Source organism: Pogonomyrmex barbatus, unplaced genomic scaffold (genome assembly GCF_055798465.1).
Source record: "Pogonomyrmex barbatus isolate J1 unplaced genomic scaffold, ASM5579846v1 scaffold17, whole genome shotgun sequence".
NCBI classification, from domain to species: Eukaryota; Metazoa; Arthropoda; class Insecta; order Hymenoptera; family Formicidae; genus Pogonomyrmex; species Pogonomyrmex barbatus.
This window is the reverse complement of record NW_028297113.1, coordinates 5,939,583-5,963,121: the sequence shown is the minus strand read 5'-3', so window position 1 is coordinate 5,963,121 and position 23,539 is coordinate 5,939,583. Positions and strand designations below refer to the sequence as shown.

The window sequence follows — 23,539 nt, the reverse complement described above, 5'->3', positions numbered from 1 at the left end:
AGTTAATCTGCATTGGTGGAAACGGACATCAGCCTTACTCCGTGTCCGTTTCTATCGTGGATATGTTAGTTTTAATCCGATCTTACTTTTCACCTCTTTTTAATTCCAAGAGTTAGAAAGAGGTGAGAGGAGTCAATTAAGCCGAGATTAAAATTAAATGGACATTGATGGAAATGGATATCGGTCACGTTTCCGATTCCTCGCGTGAGTGTGTATACGGCCGCTGACGTACGTTAATGGTAGGAAAGTGATTCGCACACGTGTCAAATCGACTTTTGAAAACCTCTGAGGAAGAAAATCGCCTCCGAAAGAAGAATGCCGAATACTTTAACATACACTCTATATTGCGGACTCTAATTAACGCCATTTTCGTGATAATAATGATAAGTTAATTTTTACATTAAACTCTAAATAAAATAATGGACGTTAAAAAATGAGAATAATCGCGAAAGTGTGTGCTCATCATGCCATGCCTGTGTTGAGGGTCAAACTCGTTTCCTTTAAGCAAAAGATAATGTTACATTTAAACGCATTTAATAATAATCCGAGATTGACGACATATGCGTCAGATTGAAAAAAACGCCAATATTCCGAAGCAAATTAGTGTGACATAGTAATGTATCTATTTAGAATGTAGATGCCTAGTAATCTTAATCTCCTTTCAATAATATGTTAAAGCAAAATGTGTGAACCGATTTTTCAAACGATAATATATTCTAATTTCATATATTGCTATAAAGAATAAAATTCAGAAATACAGTAAATTGAAATTATATTTCTTCGATGTTAAAAAATCGTTAAATAATCTTGATCATTTTTATTTTATTCAATGTCTACATTTTTACGCTAATTTTATCTTTATTATGGATAATTTATTGTAAAAATATTCTGAAGTCTTATTTCTATAATTAAAGAAATTAATTACTGTAAATAGATGAAAATATGTAGTATCTCGAAATTTTATTTTTTATTACATTAAAATTTTGTATTTTTAATTAAAAGTTTTACTTATATTTAATTAAATATAGCACTTCTGAATACTACACACACACACACACACACACACACACACACACACATTATATATTATATATATATATATATATAGAATACATATGGCCAGACGAAATTAAAAAAAAATATATATTATACGATACTGTTTTTTGAGCAGAAAATAATTCTTAAGTGGCTGTCCATTTTTCAATGAACATATTAATATTCATATTAATAAAAAAAAATATACATTTGTCTGATTAAAAAGTTTTATTAAATTTATTATTAAAAATATTATTCAAACGAAATATCTAATTCTTCGGTAAGGCCTGTTTTTATTTTCTTCTCGAACATATTTCACATGCATAGATTAAGATAATTTTAAAATTGATCTTTTCTTACAGATTCTTAAGAAATTTGATATAGTTTACTCTTTTACATTTATTTATTCTAAGACTGTAACTTTTATCAACTTTGATCTTTCTTCGTCGATAGGAAACGCGTAATTTGACGAACATAAACAGTTAAGTAAGCATTGCATATGATATACATATATTATCATCCACTATATCCGTGTCGGAAAAAGATTCCTTCGACTATCTCTGTCGCTCACCGAGGATGTTACTATTGTCCAATTGGCGAGCATAGGTATGTAAACGATTTCACGTAGATATATATATCCAGATATTTCTTCCACTTCTATCAGTATAATCGAAAACAGAGCGCGGGAAAATCCAGATATCAATATCTCGTCGCTAACGTCTCCTATATTTTCATGTAGAGTCAAATATCCAGATATTGGATTTGAAATTGATTTACGTATGGCATATAGCTTGGTGATAGCTGAAATTATAAATATTATAAGAAAATATTGAATTACATTTTTTGTAAGATCTCGGCTTTCTTAACTCTTCATGATTTTATAACAAATATGTTTAAAATTTTTAAGTAGAAAAACGTTCATAAAATTCAAAACAAATAATTGAGTTTAAAAACACACAAACTAAGCAAGGACGTCAGCGATCAATATTATTATTTATAATATTTAATTATTTATAAAATTTATAACATTTAAGTACACATATCAATAAATACATGTCGTTTTAATCTTATATTAAGTCGTTCTCTTAATAACTTTATAGTCTTAATAATCTTATTTAGTCCTTGTCTATTAATATTTTTTACATTTTTATATACTAATCTCGTTAAATCCTCCGTCAGTTTCCATTTCGAAACCTCGCGCTCACATATCCAATGGGCATAGCCCATAGCCCATAGATGGAAAAATCGAACTATCGGCGGTCATATCCGGATAAAAACAAATATTGGTGGAGGGGATATGTATATCTATGTATGATCGCACCTTAACGCGCCGGACAAGCACCGAATTGCGAAAGTGCGTGGAATGATTTAATTTCAATAACCGCGATATTTCTCCTAACTTGATGTGTACAATCGCGCAATACTTAATTATCCTGCAAAAGTCTGCCGTTAGCAACGACTATAGGCCAGTTCTTTTGGCTAAACTGGTTGTACTAATTCACATATTAATAAAAAGACATATTAATAAAAAAAAAAAACATTGGAAGAAGAAAGATAAACTATGAATTAGTGCAGCCAGTTCAGCTAAAAAGAACAAGCCCTATATGTATTACTCATCGCGCAATACGCGCTCTGGCTTCGCCATTTCCGTTCCGTAAAACATGAATATAATCATCTCCCTCGGCCGACGAACGGCGATTCTTGGGGGGGCTCCGATCGTGTCAAATATATCGACGTGAAAAAATTGCCGTCGCGTACATTCGTGAATCCCGTGATTATCATTTCAGGGAAGCTTTTCGAAGAATCGTTCCCACACGGCTCAAAATATGGAACACGACAAAACGGACGAAGTGGTGCCGGACAGAGTGGCTCAGACTTTTGCTGGTCAGAAGATAATGTTGACCGGCGGCACGGGATTTTTAGGAAAAGTATTAATCGAAAAGTTTCTGCGATGTTTGCCCGACATATCGCACATTTACATGCTCATCAGATCGAAGAAGGGCAAGGACTGCAAGCACCGTTTGGACGAGATGTTCAACTCTCCGGTAAGTCCCGGCCGCCTTTCTTTTGAAAAAAAAAGAGAATTTTTTTTGGTGCTCTCTTAGGAAACTCGCGCACGAAATATCTCCTAATAACGCAATTGAAAGTTTCTGTCTGAGCGACCAATTGTGCAGCAAGTACGAAAAAGAGTCACGGTATCGTTGTCGTAACATCTCGATTTGCTGGTAAATTCATGTTCCACCAACACCTTGGTCTCTCGGCGAGAGCACCAAAAAGAGAAAGTGCGTAACTATGACTTTGCTATTGCGTTGCAAGTTGCATCATGGTTGCCTTACGCCGATGATAACGCGAGGTGCGGCCGGAAAGGTACGCTCGGCAAACGCCGTTTTCTCTTACGCACGTGCTTTAGATATCTCTTAAACCAAATTCGCCAATGAAAGTGTATTAAATCCCGGTCATCAACCGCGGCCCGATCTATCTATGTGACGAAAGAAACCAAGTCAAGATCTCGAAAATATAGCCAGGGAAGGGATGGTAATTATTATCGCTACTGACAGATCCGGTGAATGTACGGATTCCGCGGCATGTTATGTTACATTTTTCAAATTTTTTAACGCAATAACCGTAAATATAGTGTCTTATACATGTGTGCACGTGCGCGCGCGCGCGCGTGTGTGTGTGTGTGTGTGTGTGTGTGTGTGTGTGTGTGTACATAGGCGCATGTTTGTCCGGTAAACCTTCTATAAATTAGAATCATTAAATGCAATTTTATCATTAAAATGCAAATTATCATTAAAATGCAATTTTTCCTGTTTGTTTTGCTCAAGAGAAACGATTACAATAATTTTTGTTATATGATTTAATTCTTTAACTCGGCAAATCAAGTAAATATAGCAAACTATCTGCTTATCGAAATCTGAAACTATAGCAGTAATAGTTCACATTGCATTAATGATATTCGTTCGAATCCAATTCGTATAGTGAAGTAATTACAACAGTGAGGTAATTATCACGTCAAGTTAATGAAGTAACGTAACTTTCAATTATGCACAAAGATGGAATCTTTGTCTAGCTATCCATTGTAGGTATTCATTATGACGGAATTTGCATGAAAAATTTATCAGTCTGAATTTTATAAAATTCATCAGATTTGTTATCGGCGATCGGAGAAAATATAAATACAAATATTAATTAAAAATCCAAGAAAAAAGATATGTTTCTCAGATTAAGTCACGATATTAACTTTGAATAGACTTTAATAATATCTTGTGAGAGAAATACATGAGAAAGAAAAATTATTCGAAACTTTTCATTTCTTACTGAAGAATGGTGAATGGTATAATATATGATATGTTTTATGTATGGAACTGTATGACTTTCTTTCCATATAATTATATCCCTTATCTAATTATTCTACATATAATTATTCTGTTATATAAAAAGATATTAAAAGTCTCGAAAAATTCTATATAATAAATATTTATATATTAATAAACGTAAATTCTACTTGTGAATTTTGAGTTCACGCGTCACAGCTTGAAAAAATCTTGTTATATAAAGATATATACACACACACACACACACACACACACACACACACACACACACACACACATATATATGTATATATCTTTTTATAACAAGATTTTTTTCAAGCTGTGACGCGTGAACTTAAAATTCACAAGTAGAATTTACGTTTATTAATATATATGATGAACTGTATGACTTTCTTTCCATATAATTATATCCCTTATCTAATTATTCTACATATAATTATTCTGTTATATAAAAAGATATTAAAAGTATATATATATATATATATATATATATATATATATATATACATACAGGGCGTCCAAAAAATGGCCCAAAAAATGGCCAAGCCGTCATATGCATGTGGAGCGGACTAAATTAAGTCAAAAAGTCCTGTACTATTTTGCGATTTTCGCAATAGTTATTAATTTATGAAAATAGTCAAATTGCAAGCGCGCGGTGAGATAGGAGTCCAGCCCAGTGAGTCACGCGTTCGCCGTCGCTAGGCACGTGGAGTTGTTGATTACAAGCGGCATTGGCTTTCTTCTACGTACGTTACGTGCGCCTACGTACATAGCGAGCTCCACGTGTGACTAGCACGGCGAATGCGTGTCTCACTGGACGGTTTTATCTCACCACGCTTGCAATTTGACTATTTTCATAACAATTAATAACTCGTTAACTATTGCGAAAATCGCAAAAGTACAGGACTTTTCGACTCAGTTTAGTCTGCACCACCTGCTATATGACAGCTTGGACATTTTTTTGGAACACTGTATATATATATATATATATATATATATATATATATATATATATTTATATATATTTATATATATATATATATAAAATCTTTATATAACATATATATATATTATAAATGTAATTAATGAATTATAAAATATTTTTGCGTAAATTATTTAACATCTTCATTTATTATCGAAGTAAAAACGTAGTTCTCGGTTTATTTTAAATCTGCTGTGTCAGTCATAAATATTATATTATTAAGAAATATTTTCAATTCAACATATTTTGCAACAATGAGTACGATAAATCAATAGAAATTTTAATACCTTTATTTAACTCAAAGACGAATCGATTAATAGAAACATATAATTGTATTTTTATAAAAATGTGAATTGCATGCGATGTGAATTACATTTTTTGAATGTACATTTGAATGTACATTTTTCTCTTATCAATCAAATTTTTTCTTATCGTCATCCTATTGTTTTATAAAAAAGATATGAAACAGCATATGTTACACGATAATGATAACTGATATATTACATAACCACTAAATATAGCTGTTTTCGAACCTTTTCATCGCATTCTCGCGTGAAAAAAAACTTATTATATCTTAATCATTAATTATTTTCAACCAAAAAAAAGCTCAAGGATTTTTCTATTAGAATAACTGCGAGTCCGTACTGGCAATGACTGTGTTTTAATGATAGATGTATTCATAGTGACATAATAATATGTCTTCAACGGTTTTCATTACTCATATCCTCTAGTAACACTTTTTTGTAATTTCTTCATGAAACTGCAATTACCTTTCTTACCCTGCTCTTGTAATATGACATACATGCGATTATGCGCGACCCTCGTACGCAAGCAATGGACGATTCACTTGAGATTCAAATTACAGCTTTTCGACAAAGTCAAGACGCAAAGGGGACTGCCGGAGCTCGAGAAAGTGATAACGGCCGTTAATGGGGATGTGTTATTGCCAGGACTTGGATTATCCCCGGAGGATAGAAAGATGCTCATCGAGAACGTTAATATCGTGTTTCACGCAGCGGCTACCGTCAGGTACTGATAACAAGAGGAAATAAAAAAATCACTATCTTTAGTTCAACATTGTGACATTTTTAGCGAGATTTGGTGAAACTACAAATTTAAAGAATAATTTCTTAAATGAGAATGCAGTTTTAGAAATGTAATGAATGAAATGGCAATGTTGGCAGCACATAAGTAATTTGCGAACAAATTGTGACAGATTGGCGTCAACTATGTTCAATATTAAGTACATATTCTGCCAGCCGGTACTTGTCGACGTAATCTGATAGTAGATTGTCAGCAGAAAGCAAGCAGGATCCGTAATTTCGTAATCGTTTAAATGGAATGTATTATTTAAGTAGTTATGAAATAACAGATCCTGTTTGATTTCTGCAATCATTTCGCAGATGTTAACACGCAAATGTTAATATGGTAACTGGCAGAATAAATCTTCAATTTTGTTGAGGATTCTCCGAAATCTCGTTTCGATCGATTTGGCTATCAGATAATCATGTTTTCTTTCAAAAATATTTCAAAATTTCAAAATTGTACGTGTATCAGTATACAAAATATTTTAAAGTGGAGGGCAATCGTTTTGAAAATGATTGGGAATCCAAAAACAAGAAAAAAAGTTGGTATGAACATAGATCCGGAAATGCGTTGTTTTCGAGTTATTTTTATGTTGAATTTTCAAATTTTAACGTGAAAATGACATGAAAGCTTGAAAATAATGCATTTTTAAACTTATGTTCATATTACTTTTCTTCTTGTGTTTGGATCCCCATTCATTTTCCGATTGATTAACCTCGACTTATGAAACAACCTGTATATTAAAATATATACATCAATTCTCGTGATCACGATTCTCTGGATGATTAACAAGAGTTTTTCATTTGCATCATAAACCTTTTGCAGATTCGATGAACTGTTGAAAAAAGCGGTACTGTTAAATACACGTGGTACGAAGCAGATGATAGAGTTAGCCAAAGAAATGAAGTACCTAATCCTGTTCGTTCACATCAGCACGGCCTATTGTCATACTGAAGAAAAAGTGAGTGAGCTTTTGAACATTTGTATGCCCGGATGTTTGGAAAATAATAAAAAAAAGAATCAACCTTGACAGATCCTGCGCGAGAAAACGTATCCTCCGCCCGCGGATCCTCATCAAGTGATCAAGTACGTCGAATGGATGGACGATGACGTAGTCGAGGCAATGACGGACAAGATTCTGGGCAAGCTACCTAATACATACGTTTTCGCGAAGGCTTTATCGGAAAGTATTGTCGAAGAATCTATGTTACATATCCCATCAATAATCCTGAGGTACTGACGAAAGAGCTTCCTTTCAATTCGATCGTTAAATATTCCCGTTGTTACAAATTTTATTGTCCGTTAGACCAAGCGTAATTATTCCTATCTGGAAGGAACCGCTTCCGGGTTGGACGGACAACATTAATGGGCCCACCGGCCTTTTAATTGGTGCCGGAAAAGGAGTAATTAGAACAATGTACTGTAATGAAAATGGTTACGCCGATTATATGCCCGTTGATATCGCCGTCAATGGTATTCTTCTTGCTACATGGAATTTTATTCATTTCAAAGATCATGAAAAACGTGTTTACAATATGACGAGTAGTAGCGAGTTCAAGGTAAGTATAGAAAATGATATGCTTGAGGTATCTCTTAGCGAAGGATGTATCGAAGATGAAATCTTCACTTTTGGGTAGGTATCCTGGGCAGAAATAATAGACCGCGGCCGAAAAATAACGCAACGAATACCTCTGAATGGAGTGGTATGGTATCCAGGCGGTAGTTTGAAGAAGTCACGACTTATACATAATATTTGTATATTGTTCTTTCACACGATCCCGGCTTATATCATCGATGCGTTGCTTTTCCTGGCGGGATATAAACCGATGTAAGTCATCGCGAGATCTCAAACCAATGTAGATATATCTTGATCTTAGCTTAATTTATCTTTAATCTTTATTTTTAATTAAAAAAGACAATTTCAAAGCGACATCAAAATTAATCTATATTGATAGAAATGAACATATAAGAGATTAATACACGTTTATTTATCTTGTTTATATTACAGCATGTGCCGTATACAACGTCGTATAAACAAAGGGTTCAAAGTTTTCGAGTATTATGCCAATAATCAATGGGATTTTGAGAATAATATATATATTGACGATATAAGAGCAAAGCTCAACAGCACGGAATATAAAAACTATCAAGTGCACGGCAAAGACATGGATATAGATGCGTACTTCGAGAATTGCATTCGAGCTGCCAGAATTTACATCTTGAATGAATCTCCAGAAACATTGCCAGCCGCACGTCGGCATTTGAGAATGTAAGTTGAAAATGCATACTTCTTTTTACATGAATTAATTTAATAATATCTTTTTTTGTCGTAGTATGTACTGGGTGGACGTGTTCACCAAAATATTATTTTTCCTGCTTATTATATACATGTTAGCATCCTGGAGTGAAAGTTTTAGAACGTTACTTATAAGCAGCCTGACATACGTATCGTAAACGGAAAATATCTTATTTTTCAGTCAGCATTACAGAATAGCATTATTTTTCTAAAATGTGTTGTTGTAAATATTATTTTTATTCAAAAACTAATTTTAAAATAAAGTTTCCTTTTGCATAACTATATTCAATATTACCTTATGTTAATAATGTCTATAACCTTATGTTGATATGTATTTGTATAATGTATGTATAAATAACAAGATTACATCGACGATATAACTCATGATTTACCTAATAATTAAATGTCAATCGAAAAATAATTATTTTATTTAATAAGAAGTAACTTTATATTACATTTATTATATAATAACATATTATCTTATCATACTATCATACTATCATATTATTTTATATTTTAGCTACGTAATCTCTTTGCTTATTAGACACTTTGTATTTCTCTTTTGCTTTCATTTTTAATATAGTATATAATATTAATAGTATTAAAATTATATATAATATAAATTATATATAAATTATATATAATAAAAAATTTTTAGCTTTTCAGGTAAAATAAAGTATTAAATAAAGCACAGAAATAAAATATTTTGTTAAAGCAATTTTCTCTGTGACTTCGTCTTTTTCTTCCTTTTCTTTAAAGATAAATAAAGAGATAACAAGTGAATGATAAATAAATGACAAATAAATGATAAAAAATAAATAGAAACTTTATTACAATTATTATTTGTTTATGTATAAATTAAAATATTTAATTTTATCGAACAAATCAGTGAGGCAGATTAATAATTTTATAATTATATATTTAATAATTTGAATTCAATAAAAAAAAAATTATTATATATCCAAAATCTAATCCGCTGAATGTAGTGTTATCACGTGTTCTCTGATCTATTCGTTAAAAAATTTACTTTTCCGACTCTAACACAAAATTTAATATTTAAGAATTTTTTATATTTCTAATTATAAATAAAAAAATCGATTGTAAAATCGAGATAAGTCATAATTGGCATCAATATAGACTTAACGAACCTATGACTCAATCAAATACTTTCTCTGAGTTGAAACAAGCATTAAAAGAAATCTTACGCTTTACACGTAATTATTCGCGCATATCGTTATTAGATCTACTATTCAAAATCTTTAATTTTTGATATATAATTCGTAAATCAACAAGCTCAAAAATTTAGATTTCAGTTTAGTTCGTATTATCTATTTTGCAAGCTAATTATATTAAATCTTCTATTTTGCATATTTATGTTACATCAATCGCAAAGATATACAATTAATGAGCGCAAAAATTTATAAATAATTTGTATGTAATCTAAGAATCTTGAAAAAACTTCATCTACGCAGAAATCCGAGTTATCATTACTTTTATAAATATCTATAAGTATCAATATTTAATGTATGTAATAAATTACACATTAAATATCATTTTCTGGAATAAACTAATGATTTTATTTTTTAGAAAGGCCCGCAGGGAATTCTTATTCTTTTTATTCATCACGTCTTGAAGAGAAACATCGAGAACGTATTTCCAATTACATATGCATACATAAATAAAAAAAAGTACAACTTTTTCCTTGTCTTTCACAGAATACATATAAAAATTGCTGATGTAATAACGTAATACAAACAACACAATTACATTAATAATTTATATGTATAAGTATATATAACAACGTAACATAAACAACGTTATACTAATAATTTATATATACAATTATATATATAAATTATTAAAATATGTAAATTATATGTATAATGTATGTAAATTATATATATGTACATATATATGAATGAAGTAATGAAATAATGGAAAAGAGTTTACTACGAATAAAAGGAACAAGTAGTTCGCATTGTCTGGTCCATGAAACGCGCGTTGAAAAGTTCGTGCTTTCGGGGCAGATATCGATTTTTCCGATTATCGGCCTGGCGATTTCGGCCTGGCGATTTTCACTTTTCGCATATACATATTTACATGGCGAAGGAAAACGGATCGTAACGTATACGGGTCATAACACAAATAAATAACGTTCATTACGATTGACGTGACCGCTCGTAAAGAAACTTTCGTCATGGCTCACGTGTACCTTTTCAAACGCAAAATGTTCAGCACGAGAGAGAGAAAGCAGAGAGACAAGACATGCAGTTACGAAAGGGAAGTCTATCATATGTTTGAATATCTTTAATATCCCATCTACGAGCAGCACTTTGGAATAAACAATGCGAGGGAGAGAGAGAGAGGTGAAGAGAAAAAGAGAAAGAGAGAGAGAGAGAGAGAGAGAGAGAGAGAGAGAGGGGGGAGATCTCGCTCTTCGGCGATGACATAATCAAGGAAAGTCCTTAACTCGCGGCACTGTTTCTCCTTGCTGCGCGCAGTTTAACGTGTTATTCCGCATGCTTGCCGTTACAATATTGAACTGTCATTTCCCGCGATTTCTCACCGTTCCACCGTACGTTAATCAGAACAGGCGGTTTCGGAGAACAACAAGATTCATTCGGTCGAATCAATTATCGATATTTATCGCAGGCACATTCTTGGAGGAGAGGCAGATGCATTCGATGACTCCATTGTCCGTGAAGACTCATTGTCCGAGAAGTCGAACTTAAAAAAACAAACAAAAAGCGAAAAAATAAATTTCGTTATCTCAGATATAAAACGCGTGCCAATTTTCGATACGTGTCGTAATTGCGTGAGACCGCGCCTTTTCTCTTTCCTTTGCTCTTCCGCGTACGATGAAGACCGACGTGTCATCGTGTAATTCCATGTAAATCCCGTTAAAAAAAAAAAAAAAAAAAAAAAAAAAAAAAAAAAAAAAAAACCGATACAAGAAAGGTCGAAAGCTACGAAAATGAGTGAGAAATTGACCGTGAGGCTCGTTCATTCTCCTGTTTCGAGCGTCGCTCGGGGAGTCACGCAAACATCGATCATGATAGTAGCGATCTCGATGTCGCGACTAAGAATCATTAAATTCGTCGGATCACGTTAATCAATTTTTTTTCTTTCTTTCTTTCCCGCTCGACACACTTGAAAACGGGATCTCGTAGCCGGGACACGTAGTCCGACATACACACACATACGCGCGCGTTGCGTAAGATTTAGATCTGTGGATAAAACCGATACGCTTCATACGTGTGTGTACGCGCTCGCGCGTGTGTGTGTATGTGTGCGCGCGATTCGCTGAAAATAAATGCGAAAGCATCAAGTCGGGATCGGAGTGGTACTTTCCCGACTCTACGACGACCGGTTCGCACCACCCGACTGAACATGGCCGAATCCGAGGCCGAGCGAGACTTGAAGCCTGAGACAGTTCCAGCCGTGTCGCATTCGTCCGTCGACCGTTTCTTCTCGCGGTAAGTGTGCGAGCAAGTGTTATCAGCGACTCCGGGACCGATAAGTCCCGATCGGTCGTAACATACAAGTCTACACTTCTACCGATGTAGATTAATTTGAATACCGGTTCAGTTTAGCCCCTTTTTTAATCCGTAGAAATAAAAAAATAAAATAATTGAACCGAGATTCCAGTTAATCTATATTGGCGGAAACGGACATTCAGCCTTACTCCGTGTCCGTTTCTATCGTGGATATGTTAGTTTTAATCCGACCTTACCTACTTTTTCACCTCTTTTTAATTCCAAGAGTTAGAAAGAGGTGAGAGGAGTCAATTAAGCCGAGATTAAAATTAAATGGACATTGGTGGAAATGGACATCGGCCACGTTTCCGATTCCCCGCGCGGGTGAGTGTGTGTACGGCCGCTGACGTGCGTTAATGGTAAGAAAGTGATTGCACACGTGTCGAATCGACTTTTGAAAATTTCTGGGGAAGAAAATCGCCTCCGAAAGAAGATGCCGAATACTTTAACATACACTCTATACTGCGGACTCTAATTAACGCCTCTAATTTTCGTGATAATAATGATAAATTAATTTTTATATTAAACTCTAAATGAAATAATGCACGTTAAGAAATGAGAATAATCGCGAACGTGTGCTCATCATGCCTGTGTTGAGGATCAAACTCGTTTCCTTCGCAAAAAATAATGTTACATTTAAATCCGAGATTGACGACATAACCGTCAGATTGAAAAAACGCCAATACTCGGAAGCAAATTAGTATGACGTAGTATATTGTTCGTAATAATATATTTATTTATAATGTCTATCTGATGTTTAGAAGTCTATCTGATGTAATCTTCGTCTCCTTTTAATAATATGTTAAAGCAAAATGTGTGTACCGATGTTTCAAATGATAATGCATTCTAATTTCATATATTGCTATAAAGAATAAAATTCAGAAATACGTAAATTGAAATTATATTTCTTCGATGTTTTAAAAAAATCGTCAAATAATCTTGATCGTTTTTATTTTATTCAATGTCTACATTTTTACGCTAATTTTATCTTTATTTATAGATAATTTATTGTAAAAATATTCTGAAGTCTTATTTCTATAATTGAAGAAATTAATTACTTATAAATAGATGAAAATATGTAGTATCCCGAAATTTTATTTTTTATTAAATTAAAATTTTTGTATTTTTAATTAAAGGTCTTACTTAGTTTAATTAAATATAAAACTTCTGAATACTATATATATATATATATATATATATATATATATTTTTTTTTTTTTAATTAAAATTTCGATATTGTTTTTGAGCAGGGAATAATTCTTGAGTGATTGATATTTTTCAATGGACATATTAACATTCATATTAATGAAAAAAATATACATCTGTTTTGATTACAAAATTTTTATCAAATTTATTACAGAATATTAAAAATATTATACAAATGAAATATCTAATTCTTCGGCAAAACCTGCTTTTATTTTCTTCTCGAACATATTTGACATGCATAGATTAAGACAATTTTAAATTAATCTTTTCTTACAGATGTGAGAAATTTGATAGTTTACTCTTCACATTTATTTCTATATTTATTCTAATAATGTAACTTTTAGTTTATCAACTTTGATTTTTCTTCGTCGATAGGAAACGTGTAAGTTCGCGTAAGTTGGCGAACGTAAACAATTAAGTAAGCATTGTATATGATATGCATGTATTATCATCCAATATTTCGTATCGGAAAAAGACCCCTTCGACTATCTCTGTCGCTCATCGAGGAAGTTACCATTGTCCAATTGGCGAGCATAAATATGTAACGCGCGAGGCAAGCACCGAATTGCGAAAGTGCATGGAACGATTCAATTTCAATAACCGCGATACTTCTCCCAACATGATTGTGTACGATCGCGCAATTACTTAATTATTCTGCAAAGCGAAACAAGCGCGTCTGTCGTTCGCAACGTTATATGTGTGTAATTACGCGTCGCGCAATACGCGCTCTGATTTTGCTTTCCGTTCCGCGAAACGTGAATATAATCATCTCCCTCGGCCGACGAACGGCGATTCTTGGATCTCCGATCGTGTCAAATGTATCGACAACGGTGAAAATCACCGTTCCGTACACATTCGTGAATCCCGTGATTATCATTTCAGGGAAGCTTTTCGAAGGATCGTTCCCACACGGTGCAAAATATGGAGCACGACAAAACGGACGAAGTGATGCCGGACAGAGTGGCCCAGACATTCGCTGGTCAGAAGATAATGTTGACCGGCGGCACGGGATTTTTAGGAAAAGTATTAATCGAAAAGTTTCTGCGATATTTGCCCGACATATCGCACATTTACATGCTCATCAGATCGAAGAAGGGCAAGGATTGCAAGCACCGTTTGGACGAGATGTTCAATTCTCCGGTAAGTCTCGGCCGCCTTTCTTCCGAAAAAAAAAAAAAGAGAAATTTTTTTTGGTACTCTCTTAAGGAAACTCGCGCACGAAATATTTCCTAATAACGCAATTAAAAGTTTCTGTCTGAGCGATCGATTGTGCGGCAAGTATAAGAAAAAGTCACGGTATCGTCCTCGTAATATCTCGGTTCGCTGGAAAATTCATGTTCCACCAACACTTTTGGTCTTCCTGGTCTTTTGCGAGAGCACCAAAAAGAGAAAGTGCGTGACTATGACTTTGCTATTGCGTTGCAAGTTGCATCATTGTTGCCTTACGCCGACGATAACGCGAGAGTGCAGCGGAGAAGGTACGCCGTTTTCTCTTACGCGCGCGCTTTGGATAGCTCTCAAATGAAATTCGCCAGTGAAAGTGTATTAAACCGGGCCGTCAACCGCGGCCCGATCCATCTATGTGACGAAAGAAACCAAGTCAAGGCCTCGAAAATATAGCCAGGGAAGAGATGGTGATTATTGGTATCGCTACTGCCAACTCCGGTGAAAGTACGGATTGCGCGGCGATGTTATGTCATGTCTTTCGAATTTTAACGCAATACCATATACATGCTGCCTTATACGTGTGCGCATGTGTGTGTGTGTGTGTGTGTGTGTGTGTGTGTGTGTGTGTGTGTGTGTGTGTGTGTGTACACGTGTACACACATAGGCGCATGTTTGTCCGGTAAAACTTCTATAAATTAGAATCATTAAATGCAATTTTATCATTAAAATGCAAATTATCATTAAAATGCAATTTTTCCTGTTTGTTTTGCTCAAGAGAAAGAGATTACAATAATTTTTGTTATATGATTTAATTCTTTAACTCGGCAAATCAAGTAAATATAGCAAACTATGCTTATCGAAATCTGAACTATAGCAATGGTAGTTCACGTTGCATTAATGATATTCGTTCGAATCCAATTCGTATAGTGAAGTAATTACAACAGTGAGGTAATTCACGTCAAGTTAATGAAGTAACATAACTTTCAATTATGCACAAAGATGGAATCTTTGTCTAGCTATCCATTGTAGGTATTCATTATGACGGAATTTGCATGAAAAACTTGTCATTCTGAATTTTATAAAATTCATCAGATTTGTTATTGGCGATTCAGAAAATATAAATACAAATATTAATAAAACTCCAAGAAAAAAAGATATGTTTCTCAGATTAAATCACGATGTTAACTTTGAATAAACTTTAATAATATCTTGATTGTGAGAGAAATACATGAGAAAGAAAAATTATTCGAAATTTTTTATTTCTTACTGCAGAATGGTGAATGGTATATGATATGTATGGAACTGTATGACTTTCTTTCCATATAATTATATCTCTTATCTAATCATTCTACATATAATTATTCTGTTATATAAAAAGATATTAAAAGACTCGAAAAATTCTATATAATAAATATTTATATATTAATAAACGTGAATTCTACTTGTGAACTTTGAAACTTTCGCGTCACCGTTTGAAAAAAATCTTGTTATATAAAGATACATATTATAAATACTATGTAATTAATGAATTATAAAATACCTTTAAACAAATTATTTAACATCTTTAGGCCATACATTTATTAGAAGTAAAAATGTAGTTTCCGGTTTATATCTGCTATATCAGTCATAAATGTTATATTATTAAGAAATATTTTCAATTCAACATATTTTGCAACAATGAGCACGATAAATCAGCAGGAGTTTTATTATCTTTATTTAACTCAAAGAATCGATTAATAGAAACATATAATTGCATTTTATTAAAAATGTGAATTGCATGCGAGGTGAATTTCATTTTTTGAATGTACATCTTTCTCTTATCAATCAATTTTTTTGTCATCATCCTATTGTTTTATAAAAAAAGTATGAAACAGCATATGTTACACGATAATGATAATCGATATATTAAATAACCATACTATTTAACTTTTTTCGAACCCTTTTTCCATCACATTTTTACCGCGTGAAAAAAAACTTATTATTTTCTTAATCATTAATTATTTTCAACCAAAAAAAAACTCAAGAATTGTTCTATCAGAATAACTGCGAGTCCGTACTGGCAATGACTGTGTTTTTATGATATATGTACTCATAGTGATTTTCATTACTCATATCCTCTAGCACTTTTTTGTAAATTCTTCATGAAACTGCAATTATCTTTCTTCCCTTGCTCTTGTAATATGACATACATGCGATTATGCGCGACCCTCGTTCGTTCATTGGCAAGCAATGGACGATTCACTTTAGATTCGAATTACAGCTTTTCGACAAAGTCAAAGCGCAAAGGGGACTGCCGGAGCTCGAGAAAGTGGTAACGGCCGTTAATGGGGATGTATCATTGCCAGGACTTGGCTTATCCCCGGAGGATAGGAAGATGCTCATCGAGAACGTTAATATCGTGTTTCACGCAGCGGCTACTGTCAGGTACTGATAACAAGAGGAAATAAACATCACTGTCTTTAGTTCAACATTGTGACATTTTTTAGCGAGATTTGGTGAAACTACAAATTTAAAGAATAATTTCTTAAATGAGAATGCAGTTTTAGAAGTGTAGTGAATGAAATGGCAATGTTGGCAGCACATAAGTAAGTTTGCGAACAAATTGTGACAGACATTGGCGTCAACTATGTCCAACATTAAGTACATATTCTGCCAGCCGGTACTTGTCGACGTAATCTGATAGTAGATTGTCAGCAGAAAGCAAGCAGGACCTGTAATTTCGTAATCATTTAAATGGAGTGTATTATTTAAGTGGTTATGAAGTAACAAATCTTGTTTCTCCAATCATTTCGCAGATGTTAACATGCAGATGTTAATATGATAGCCAGCAGAATAGATCTTCAATTTCGTGAGGATTCTCTGAAATCTCGTTTCGGTCGATTTGGCTATCAGATAATCGTATTTTCTTTCAAGAATATTTAAAAATTTCATTATACGTGTATCAGTATAAAGTATTTTAAAATGGAAGTCAATCGCTTTGGAAGTGATTGGGAATCCAAAAACAAGAAAAAAAATTAATATGAACATAGATTCGGAAATGCGCTGTTTTCGAGTTACCATTTTTATGTTGAAATTTCAAATTTTAACGTGAAAATGACGAAAACTCGAAAATAATGCATTTTTAAACTTATGTTTATATTACTTTTCTTCTTGTTTTTGGATCCTGATTCATTTTCCGATTGATTAATCCCAACTTACGAAACAACCTGTATATTAAAATATATACATAAATTCTCGTGATCATGATTCTCTCGATGATTAACAAGAGTTTTTCATTTGCACGATCATAAACCTTTTGCAGATTCGATGAACTGTTGAAGAAAGCGGTATTGTTAAATACACGTGGTACGAAGCAGATGATAGAGTTAGCCAAAGAAATGAAACATCTAGTCGTGTTCGTTCACATCAGTACGGCCTATTGTCATCTCGAAGAAAAAGTGAGTAAGTTTTTGGACATTTGTATGCTTAGATGTTTGGAAAATAATAAAAAAAAAGAATCGACCTTGATAGATCCTGCGCGAGAGAACATATCCTCCGCCCGCGGATCCTCATCAAGTGATCAAGTGCGTCGAATGGATGGACGATGACGTAGTCGAGGCAATGACGGACAAGATTCTGGGCAAGCTACCTAATACATACGCTTTCACGAAGGCTTTATCGGAAAGTATTGTCGAAGAATCTATGCCACATATCCCATCAATAATCCTGAGGTACTGACGAAAGAGATTCCTTTCAATTCGATCGTTAAGTACTCCTGTTGTTATAAATGTTATTGTCCATTAGACCAAGCGTAATTATTCCTATCTGGAAGGAACCGCTTCCCGGTTGGACGGACAACATCAATGGGCCTACCGGCCTTTTAATTGGTGCCGGAAAAGGAGTAATTAGAACAATGTACTGTAATGAAAATGGTTACGCCGATTATTTGCCCGTCGATATCGCCGTCAATGCTATTCTCCTTGCCACATGGAATTTTATTCATTTCAAAGATCATGAAAAACGTGTTTACAATATGACGAGTAGTAACGAGTTCAAGGTAAGTATAGAAAATGATATGCTTGAGGTATCTCTTAGCGAAGGATGTATCGAAGATGAAATCTTCACTTTTGCTCTGGGTAGGTGTCCTGGGCAGAAATAATAGACCGTGGCCGAAAAATAACGCAACGAATACCTCTGAACGGAGTGGTATGGTATCCAGGCGGTAGTTTGAAGAAGTCACGACTTATGCATAATATTTGTATATTGCTCTTTCACATGATCCCGGCTTACATTATCGATGCGTTGCTTTTCCTGGCGGGATATAAACCGATGTAAGTCATCGCGAGATCTCAAATCAATGTAGATGTATCTTGATCTTAATTTATCTTTAATCTTTATTTCTAATTATAAAAGATAATTTCAAAGTGACATCAAAATTAATCTATATTGATAGAACTGAACATAATAAGAGATCAATAAACGTTTATTCATCTTTCTTATATTACAGCATGTGCCGTGTACATCGTCGTATAAACAAAGGATTCGAAGTTTTCGAGTATTATGCCAATAATCAATGGGATTTTGAGAATACGTATATTGACGATATAAGAGCAAAGCTCAACAGCACAGAATATAAAAACTATCAAGTGCACGGCAAAGACCTAGATATAGACGCGTACTTCGAGGATTGCATTCGAGCTGCCAGAATTTACATCCTGAATGAACCTCCAGAAACATTGCCAGCCGCACGTCGGCATTTGAGAGTGTAAGTTGAAAATGCATATTTCTTTTTACATAAATTGCTCTAATAATAGTCTTTTTTGTCGTAGTATGTACTGGGTGGACGTGTTCACCAAAATATTATTTTTCCTGCTTATTATATACATGTTAGCATCTTGGAGTGAAAGTTTTAAAACATTACTTATAAGCAGTCTGACATACGTTACGAAAGCATTATCAAATGTTTTGTAATTTAGTCAAATTAGGATTGTTTTCACATAAACTTAAGCTTATATAAATCGATCCAGTTATCGATTGTCACTTAATATCAAGGACACATGGGGAATCAAATATGTAATGGTACCTCTAGTGCATACGCTGCGTGCACCACATACGGGTAAAAAAACAAACCATAAATAAAAACATTATTTACACAATCATGTAGTTTTTATTTTTATGAAAGCTTAAAACACTCATCTTTAAACAGACTCCTGTACTGGTGGTTCGTAACCTTCTGGTCTGTCTATCTTGGAACCGCTGTCGCCGGTTTCCTCACTCTTATTACCGCCTCCATCTCCGTGCAACTCCAACAATTTGCTGAGTTCGAAGCGCGGCTTCTTCAATACTTTCACCTAAAAATTACATCCCATTGTTTATTGACATTCTTAATACTCTGTTTATTAACGTTCGAGATCAAATAATCATTTGCATCTGTGATTATATCTATGCCGTTTTACTTACCTTACGAATATAAACATCGTGCAGAGGATAAATGCCTTGCGAGGCTTTCTCGATGTCCTTAGCCGTGGCATCCGGAAGCAATTTACTAACCACGCCCTTTAAATCAGTTTTAGTAACATCTTCCGTAATGGTTTCAACCATCTTCTGCCTGATTTTCTTAACCTAAATTAAATCATAAAATAAGAAATTAAAACAATAAAAAGTAATCAAAATAAAGCAATTAAACAAAAAAATAATAGTAAAATAAAAAATAATAGTAAATACATGGTACCTATAAACTAATTAATATGTAATTTGTAATATATAATAACATGTAATTTGTGATTAACATTTGATATGTGATTAAGATTTGAATAAAAATTTCATATAAAATATTATATATAAATATACTTTAAAAAATAAGAACAATGATGGAAGATGCTAAATTACAGGTTATCGACGGATGATTAAATAAACAATAAATCTATATTGATATATCATAATACCATAGCCACAATCCACTTAACTGCAAAAACTTTAAAACGTTTGATTAATTCGGACAAAGAATTTTATGAATTGACTAATCAAAAAATGCTTCGAAGCATTTGTAGCACCAAGTAGACTGCATCTCATGTAGCATGTTCATATTTCACTACTTACTACAATGAAAGTAGTGTGGTAAGCAACTGCATTAATGTACGCACCCTCCTTCTATCATTCAACTATTAAGAATGTTGAAATGGACAATGGAGTTGCGAATAACATATAATAAATAATCTATTGATGCAAACCTGCGCATGCTGAGCATAACACGTTTTTCTCGTGCTTAATTGATCTTTATTTGTAAAACCAATGCAGAAAACTCGGAGGAGATAGCCATCTGTAGTCTTCACATCTACATTAGCTTCGATCAGAGTTTGCCATTTCTTCACCATTGATCGAAGTTTATCGGTTGTCAAATCCATTCCATGAAAGTTAGTCAAGACATTACGTCCTTGAACATCTTCCGCGATTAATCTAAACTTTCGGAAAGATCTCTCCGCATCTTGATCGCTTTGTAAGTCAGCCAGAGATACTTCAAATACTCTAAATTTAAGTCCTTCGGAAGCGATTTCTGTAAAAATAATGTATAACAAATATTTTTTCCAATAAATAAAAAATTAATTAATTTATTTGCAGCCACAATGATCATTGATAATGAACATTAAATTTTTATTTACACTGCATCAATCATTAATAACCAATATTGATCAAAATTATACATTATAATTAAACATAATTAAAAAAATAAAATTATATAAAATAAATAATTCACGTAGAAAAAATATAAAGTTTAAGAAATAAAAAAAATCCTTACTTGTTCCTTGAGTCCTGTTAACCAAAGTTTTTCCAACCTGTCGATTGGCGAACATAGACGGCGCCTTGACATCATACCAGTCTTTGCGAGTAAAAGGATCCACACTGAAACAATAACATCTATATGAGAAAACATGCATATAAAAGATAGTATATTAATAACAAGAATTGAAATTACTATCATTTAAATTTTTTTCAAAAAAAGAAAAAGGCAAAAATATAGACACAATAATTTGATTAATTTATTGATATGTTTAATATCACGTTATTCCATCATCAAAATAAAATGTGTTACCAAAAATTCTTCATATCAGAGAAAACACCAAAATTATCATTTACACCATTCATCATCACTGTTTAGTTAAAAAAAAATCATTAAAATTTAAATTTATTATATCCATCTGTAAAATTAGAAAGATAATGATAAAGCACACAAAATTTTTGTCCAATTTATTAACTTTAAATTTCATTATTTATCGCCTTTATTTGTCTATTTTCTGCTATTCAATGTTATTTCCAATGAGGAAGCGACTAATACATCAAGATGATCAGGTTAGGTTAGATTTGGTAATAATAGATTCGCATGGGACAGCTAATTTACAACACATTTCTTTTTTAAAGCATGATATTTAAAAATACTTAAGTTGCAATAAGTAATTATTATATTTAAAAAAATATATAACATAGCAATGTGACATTGGCTATGATAGCACATATGCACCGTTGGCGTCGGCATGCGAGGATCCAATCTAATTAAAGGCATCCCGCAAAACGACAATTCGATGAGAAACTTTTTGTGAACATGAGAGAATCGGCTTTACTCAAGATTCAATATGGTTCACTTACATCTTCTTTTTCACTCCCTTTTTGCCTCCTTTGGAAAGCCCCTTATTCTTGCCAACCGCCATGATTCCGTGTCACAGGCGAAAAGAGACTGTAAAGCCGGAAACGTGCACCAGCGGAATCAAGCTAAATGTCGAATGTGAGATGTATGAGAAGCGGAAGTTACTACACAAATGAAAAGATCTCTCCTATTGGATGCATCAAATAAAAAGGCATATTTCTTAAAGATATTTCGATTCCAATTAACGTAAAAATAAACATTTGACAAGCAAAAAATATTATTCTGCCGCGCTAGAGAGATAATCTTTTAAAAGTTAATAAATTTATTACACTGATAATATGAAGCGATATGCGCATGCGTCAATTGGAAGCACTATAGAATGAGTAGAATAGAACGGAATAGAGCACACGAAGCACACAATTTAATAAATATATACTATAATATATATATATATATATATATATATATATATATATATATTATAATATATAATTAATTTATAAAATAATATTAATTTATAAAATAATTTATAAAATAATTAATAATAATTTATTTTCTCGCTATGCGTGGAAAAATAAAAAAATACATCATATACATCAAATCATATTGAACTATAGAATCCGCATTAATATTAAAATATTAATTACATAAATATAACATTTTTTACCGAGTAACTTCATTTTTACATATATGTTTATATCCTGTTCTTTTCAATTATCTAATTTAAAATGTAATCTTGCATCTTGAATGATAAATTATTATTATTATTATTACTTTTATTATTGTTATTGTTACTACTGCAAAGTTGAGCCGAAAATTTTGTAATCATATAAACGATGATTCTAGTGTACACACACACACACATACACTCACACACACACACACACACACACACACACACACACACACACCACACACACCACACATACCACCACACACACACACACACACACACACACACACACACACACACACACACACACACACACACACCACACACACACACACACACATTAGTTACAAAATTACGTGATTCTGCCATAGTCACCTAACGTTCGCATGTATTAATCACCTAACGTAATGCATGTATTAACCTGTTGCTCAACAAACCTAACCTCACGTTGCATGTTTAAATAATATTTATCGCGCTGTTTGAATCTTGCCCGTCATTCATTTCGTTTCAGCATTAGTATTCCGAGCATAATGCCAGACGACAGCAATCACGCTCGAAAACGGAACACGATCGAAAACCGCGTCGTGTGAGTTTGAAAATCG

At 33.1% G+C, this 23,539-nt stretch overlaps 3 protein-coding genes across 6 annotated transcripts; 2 read left to right on the top strand and 1 right to left on the bottom strand.

Moving 5' to 3' along the window:
* The first annotated feature begins 2,380 nt into the window (after positions 1–2,380).
* On the top strand, positions 2,381–9,246 carry LOC105432100 (putative fatty acyl-CoA reductase CG5065). Of its 2 annotated transcripts, XM_089074712.1 has the most exons (8): positions 2,381–3,080; positions 6,221–6,384; positions 7,267–7,402; positions 7,475–7,674; positions 7,748–8,000; positions 8,079–8,269; positions 8,450–8,710; positions 8,775–9,246. In XM_089074712.1, the coding sequence occupies exons 1-8, from the start codon at positions 2,862–2,864 to the stop codon at positions 8,893–8,895; spliced, it is 1,545 nt and encodes a 514-aa protein (XP_088930838.1). In that variant the 5' UTR covers positions 2,381–2,861; the 3' UTR covers positions 8,896–9,246. The 2 variants fall into 2 exon arrangements, with proteins under 2 accessions (XP_088930838.1, XP_088930839.1); XM_089074713.1 differs by lacking the exons at positions 8,450–8,710; positions 8,775–9,246 and having other exon boundaries at positions 8,079–8,273.
* A 2,851-nt stretch (positions 9,247–12,097) lies between these two features.
* LOC105432099 (putative fatty acyl-CoA reductase CG5065) lies at positions 12,098–19,781 on the top strand. Of its 3 annotated transcripts, none has more exons than XM_011646726.3 (9): positions 12,098–12,213; positions 14,362–14,619; positions 16,907–17,070; positions 17,948–18,083; positions 18,157–18,356; positions 18,430–18,682; positions 18,766–18,956; positions 19,133–19,390; positions 19,455–19,781. In XM_011646726.3, the coding sequence occupies exons 2-9, from the start codon at positions 14,401–14,403 to the stop codon at positions 19,594–19,596; spliced, it is 1,563 nt and encodes a 520-aa protein (XP_011645028.2). In that variant the 5' UTR covers positions 12,098–12,213; positions 14,362–14,400; the 3' UTR covers positions 19,597–19,781. The 3 variants fall into 3 exon arrangements, with proteins under 3 accessions (XP_011645028.2, XP_088930836.1, XP_088930837.1); XM_089074710.1 differs by lacking the exon at positions 12,098–12,213 and adding an exon at positions 12,618–12,632; XM_089074711.1 differs by lacking the exon at positions 12,098–12,213 and having other exon boundaries at positions 13,946–14,619.
* On the bottom strand, positions 19,770–22,408 carry RpS3A (ribosomal protein S3A). Its single transcript, XM_011646725.3, has 5 exons — positions 22,267–22,408; positions 21,422–21,525; positions 20,856–21,178; positions 20,086–20,247; positions 19,770–19,976 (listed from the first exon to the last, which is right to left on the bottom strand). Exons 1-5 carry the CDS (start codon positions 22,326–22,328, stop codon positions 19,824–19,826), a joined length of 804 nt encoding a protein of 267 aa, XP_011645027.1. The 5' UTR covers positions 22,329–22,408; the 3' UTR covers positions 19,770–19,823.
* Between the last annotated feature and the right edge of the window lie 1,131 nt (positions 22,409–23,539).